General features: G+C 40.0%; 1 protein-coding gene across 1 annotated transcript; it reads left to right on the plus strand.

Moving 5' to 3' along the window:
* Positions 1 to 1,083: 1,083 nt before the first annotated feature.
* pdcb (phosducin b) lies at positions 1,084 to 5,443 on the plus strand. The gene is made up of 5 exons (XM_082510171.1): positions 1,084 to 1,358; positions 2,250 to 2,322; positions 2,481 to 2,542; positions 3,738 to 3,886; positions 4,070 to 5,443. Exons 3-5 carry the CDS (start codon positions 2,497 to 2,499, stop codon positions 4,583 to 4,585), a joined length of 711 nt encoding a protein of 236 aa, XP_082366297.1. The 5' UTR covers positions 1,084 to 1,358; positions 2,250 to 2,322; positions 2,481 to 2,496; the 3' UTR covers positions 4,586 to 5,443.
* The last annotated feature ends 455 nt before the right edge of the window (positions 5,444 to 5,898 follow it).

Here is a 5,898-nt window from a genome sequence, read left to right on the forward strand (position 1 = left end):
AAGATAATGATATTCAGATGCTTTGGGCAGATGAGCAAAGTTCAACTGCAATGGAAAGTAAATGTGTTTACTAAAATACTTTTTCCACTTAAAGTGTTTACCATTTTTACGTCACTGTGTGCCACCAGTTTACTGCGTAATGTTGTTGTTTAAGGATCAGTAACAAGCACTCGTATTTGGGAAAATATAAAAACAGGAAGGGATAAAATTTGCTTTGTTATCCATATAAACGTCCTCCTGATTAGTAATATTAGTTAGTTATATTTTAATATTGAGGAACAGATGCATACATTCTTAAACCAAAGGAAATCACGTCTTCCTCTTTTGTCGCTTAAAAGCGGAAATTCTTGAGCTGTGGAGACATGCAAGGAGACAACACGCATTACATGACAAAACTATAACAAGAATTTAGGTTTTATAAGCTCGTGCTGAACTCTGTCCTAACTTGAAGAACTTAATTACCTAACCACACACAACTTTCACAGTTGTCTCTGCTTTGTTCTTACTACTTGTGTTTCTTAATATTCTCAGTATTTCTTACTTGGTTATAACCAGTGAATAAAACAGGATCACATGTTGACATTGTTTTGTTTTTGTTTGTTTTTTTTTAACCTCAAAATAAAATTTTACATAATTCTGAAACGTAACGACCAATCTACCTGTGAGGGAAATCTAGGTTTTAGAAATGAATGAGTGGGATTTTTGTGTGGAAAACAGTCGGGAAGCACATGACAAAGCATATCACTAGATATTCCCCACCCTTAGCTAGCGGTGTTTTGTGTTTTGAAAGATTCCCGTCATGTGTTTCGTGTGAAGCTCTATGCCTGGAAGAACTTTGAATTCCAGACAGGATCACTTTATTTGAAAGTTCATCTTGGGGATATGGTGCTTTTCCTCGAGTTAACTCTTAATGCGCTGCTCATAAAAAATGCAACACAGTGGCTCTTGTGTACTGCTCTTGAATAGGGATGGCTTTTATCAGCTGCCTGATCAAGTGATGCATTAAATGTGCGATATGGGAGAAAAAAGAAAAGAAGCTTTTTAAAAAAGAAACGTTTTTCTTTCAGTTTTTTGTCATTCTCTCTCTTTCTTCGTCGAGTGTAGTCAGGCCTTTATCAAGTCGAGTCTTCTAATTGCTGAAGTGAAATCCTCTTAGGATCTGCGCTCTATTTCTGTTCGGCGTACCGGGTTGCTTTTGAAATCTCCATTAGACCAATTTCATTGGCTGGAATAGACACACACAAGCACGCAAAAACACACACCGTCCAGCAACAGATAGCTCAGTGAAGTGACTGAGTGGAGATCAGTGCAAGGTTATCTGCTGCTACAAAGGGAGGACCTCACTGTGACCGTGGGAGGTAAGACAACCTTTGTTAATAATGCAGTAAAAAGTCACACAGGCGGGTTTAGAAATGTGAAGTTGAGTTTTGAACGAAATCATTTAAAGTATACGAGTTATTTGGTCAGTGTGTTTTGCTTACATACACAGACTTTGGGGCCTTTTTTATGTTTCATGTGTATAATTTACATTATGTTGCCACGTTATGTATCCAAGGGGCTGTTTTTGTTTATTCTCATTTCGTTTCTTTGATGACTTAAAGTAAAAGCTTCTGCGCAGAACACAAACAAAGAGTTCATTCTGACAGTGCTGAGTTTAGTCACGGGTCTGTGACTAATTGGAAGTCAGATGGTTACGAGACGTCAATTTCTCACCAACACACAGAGAAACAGACCTACAATAATAATAATAATAACAATAATAATAGTAATAATAATAACAAGTATAGGCTGTTTACCTAGCTCCATTTGCTAATGCTAGAGCTAATCACAGAAAATTACATCTTGCAAACTGTGACCTTAGAGGAACTTAGACCTGCCGTCATAAAGATCATTACCCCAGATGAGCATTGTGACTGCATACAGGAAGCAGGACTGCAGTACCTGGAACCCTGGGGACAGATCATTTAATGCAATCAGATATTGGCTACAGCATAGAGGTGGATGTAGGCCAACCTACCTGTGCAAACAGCAGCATCACAGAGACATTAGGAAGCAGTGCGAAGGTCAAAAGTTTAGCAAGATGGTAATTTTACCAGTATTTGCACTAAGAATATATTTGCAATAAGAATATGCTAATGCATCTAAATGTGTAGTTTCTGTTGCATTCACACATCTGTTTTAATCACTAAATTTGCAGCATCACTGTGATTTTGTAATCTTGTGTTTATGATTGCGTTTCATGATTTTAGTGACCACATTCATCAGCTCATTCTTCAAGCAGTAGCTTTAAGGACTTACAGCAAGCACGCAAGTCTGCCGCAGGTCAGTAATCCTCTTAGACTGCATTAATTTAATTAAAAATCGTGGAAGTCACCGGATATCCAGTAGCAGTGACTCTAAATCTGTTGCAGTGACAACCCAAACATTATCTAAATCATTAATGGCGCCATGTCGGCATTTTCTCGATTTTCGTCCTCCAGCTAACCAACCAGGAAAATGTCTGAGCGACTGATTGACTTGGAAGAGACCGCGACCCAAACAGGTGAGGCGACATGGCGTTTAAAACCTCACACAGGAACTGACACTTTGTGTTTATGGTGTTTTCACAAACACTATGAGATTGTTCATCAAGAAAATCGTTTTTAGAGTAAAAAAGCAGAGCGAAGTGTAAATCTGCAGAGTCTGGGCACTTCAACCTCACGTCCACCACTTCATCAGCAACCTGACAAAGATTAGGGCCAGGCTGTGGCTCAAACACAACCTAACGCAACCTGACATGGGTTAGGATGTGTCTGAGTCACATGGTAAACAAGCATATCTTAAGAAATTAGGACAAGCTACTGTTCAAATTAAATCTCAAGCATGAATTTTGGCATCACAGTTCTCCGGTCATAAACATTTCCAATCTACCACACGGACGATTCTATAAAACTGGGCCGTGTGTGTTAAACTGAAGTGTAGAAATAGAAGAAGAGTTTGCTGACACTCTTGCACATCTTTTTAAATAAAATTCTCTGTGGATGTTTTTTATTGTTTGAAAATCAAAGCTTTAAACAAGCCATCAGTACGGTGGCCCTGAGAGGCCAAACGGACTGGAACTTAAGAACACACCAGCAATAAGAAAAACGCTGCAAAAGCACACAAAACACAACGGATTTAGGAAAAAAGAAAACAAAAATAGGAAAAAACTGCAACTGGTCCGTCGAGTTATTGTCTCCCCACAAACACTTCCCTTGTGCTTTTGGAAATCTGTTTTTTCCTATTTCCGTTTTTGTTTTTTCTATTTCTGTTTTCTTTTTTCCTGTTTCCGTTGTGTTTTGTGTGCTTTTGCAGCATTTTTTTTTATTGCTGGTGTTTTCTTAAGTTGCAGACCGTTTGGCCTCTCAGAGCCACCGTACATCAGTGACCTGGAGGATTGTAAGACGTTAACAGATGCTAATCTTCTTTTTATTATGCAACACGGAGGTAACTGGTACACTTCCTTATCCATAAGCGTGACCAGTGGTTTCAAACATAAATATATACGACATCACTGTTAAAACCAAGACTTGTATGACTGCTGCTTTATAAAAGCACAGCTCCCACACGCAGGACTGACAGACATGAATTAAATCCTGTCTCTTGAAGCATCTGCCTTCCCACTCCTGTTTCGTTCTCGCCACTCTGCGTTCATAAATAGTTTAGCACAGACATTAGTAATTTCCCTGAACACAAACAACTATCTGCTTTCTCCGTAGGCCCCAAAGGGGTGATCAATGACTGGAGGAGGTTTAAGTTGGAAAGCATGGAGCAAGAAAACTTGAATCCTGCAAAAAGGGAACTGCTGAGACAAATGTCATCCCCCAGCAAAGCAAAAGATACCTCCAGAGGAAACCTTAACCGCAAGGTATGACACAACCCAGTTCCCACAGCGCTAAACCAGTTCTTAACTCCAATGTGCAGGAAATTGTAGAAATTCTCAGTTAATTTAGAAAACTTTGGCCTCGAGCAGCAAATGTTTGCCATTCCAAATGCTGCACATAAATATCAACCCAAAAATGTAACTACTGTTTTAATACACTTCCTTCAGATGAGTGTCCAAGAGTATGAACTGCTTAAGGAGGAGGATGAAGGATGTCTAAAGAGCTACAGAAAGCGGTGCATGCAAGAGATGCATGACAAGCTCAGCTTTGGGCCAAGGTTTGAAGGCGTGTATGACCTGGACAGTGGAGAGGCTTTCCTAGAAGTTATTGAAAAGGAGCATCACAGCACGGTTGTGGTTGTGCACATCTACAAGAATGGGATTAAAGGCTGCGAGGCACTCAACAGCTGCCTTGACTGCCTGGCCACTGAGTATCCCACCGTAAAGTTCTGCAAGATTGACGCCGTCGCCTCCGGTGCCGCCGAGCGCTTCTCGGATGAATATTTACCCACGCTGCTCGTGTACAAAGCTGGAGAGCTACTGGGAAACTTCCTGTCCTGCACACAGCATCTAAATGAGGAATTCTTTGCTACTGACGTGGAGGGTTTCCTCAACAGCTACGGCCTGTTGCCAGAGAAAGAGCAGCCTCAGATGGAAGACGATGAAGAGAACAACATAGAGTAAATGAAGAGTTTGGCTGCTGATGAAGAACCAAAGGAAGAAAGATCTAAGAAAGACAGTTACATTAAAATATGAAAATATTGAGCTGGGTTTCAATAAATAGGCAAGCGTAACATCTCCACCAGCGCTCTAGTGTTTTGGGATTGTTGTCTAAAGGAAAAGATTGACATCCAGTTGATGACGAAACATCAGTGACCCAGATATGGGTGCTTCAGAATATGGGCGAGACAGTTACAGTAATGTGAGGAGAGCAGCTTCTATTAATACAATATATATAAATATATATATTTAGAGAGAGAGAGCAAGAGAGAGAGAGCACAACTCCCCTCACCACTACCCCGATACAAGCCAAAACTGTAACACTGACTCCAACGCTGTATCTACTTGTAAAAATAATGATTAACAGGGTTTTTTTGTAGTTTTTATATTCGATTCAATTGAGATTTACACAGGCTGCTTGTAAAAAATCAGGGTTTGTACAAACAGACATCCCCAAATGTGTTACACGTGTATGTTTGATGTATCCCGGGTGCTCTGACAGCATTTAAAAACAGAGGAAGTAAGAAAAAGATCAACGTTTCGCAGCTTCATTTTCATCACTGTGATCATAGACGGGTTCATTCATGTCTGCACAGGTCATACTGGGAATTGGAAACAAATGGAGGAAGTCACAAAAAAGGAAATGGTTAATGTTGGGGTTCCTGTGTGTAATCTTACCCCACAAGTCATGACTCAGCACAGTGTCAACATCATTGCATTTAAAGTTGCTCACGCCAGGTTTCCCTTTAACCTTTGTATTAGTATTTAAGTAAACATACTCCTGTCAGTCATAATAACAATAATAATAAAAAATCGAATGTTTGCCATTGCATTTCATTCATACACGATATAGATTTGGGGGTTTTAAAGGCAGGGTGAGAATGCTCACCACTGTGGCCAGGAAGTCGCTGATGGAGTCCACAACATCTTGCATTAGTAGTTCCTGTTCAGGTGGTTATAAAGTAGTGAGTTTGGGCTTTTTCGAATTGTAGAAATTGCACGTTTCATTTGCGGCTCAAAGAGGAAGTAAAATTAGGATTTCAAATGTGTTTAAGCCTTCGGACAGAGCGAGGCTTTTCTCCATTTTCCATTCATACTTAGTAAAACTAAAATACAGTGAAATTTCACACAGCAGAGGATCACTTCAGAATTTGCCAGGAGATGAAGCCAAGAATTTTACTCTGTCATCTGACGACTTTTTCCTTCACTCCCACCACCTCTGTCTACACTCCACACACTTAAACCCTTTAGTTTAAGTGTGTGTACTTTGCGTAGAT

This window comes from Aulonocara stuartgranti (genome assembly GCF_965226115.1).
Source record: "Aulonocara stuartgranti genome assembly, chromosome: 17".
In the NCBI taxonomy this organism is placed as follows: domain Eukaryota; kingdom Metazoa; phylum Chordata; class Actinopteri; order Cichliformes; family Cichlidae; genus Aulonocara; species Aulonocara stuartgranti.

What these genes read in the sequence shown, in the direction of transcription:
- pdcb (XM_082510171.1), top strand. Translation starts at nt 2,497, where the DNA reads ATGTCTGAGCGACTGATTGACTTGGAAGAGACCGCGACCCAAACAG. An exon ending in AGAGACCGCGACCCAAACAG is followed by an intron (nt 2,543 to 3,737) that starts GTGAGGCGACAT and finishes CTTTCTCCGTAG; the next exon opens with GCCCCAAAGGGGTGATCAAT. An exon ending in GAGGAAACCTTAACCGCAAG is followed by an intron (nt 3,887 to 4,069) that starts GTATGACACAAC and finishes CACTTCCTTCAG; the next exon opens with ATGAGTGTCCAAGAGTATGA.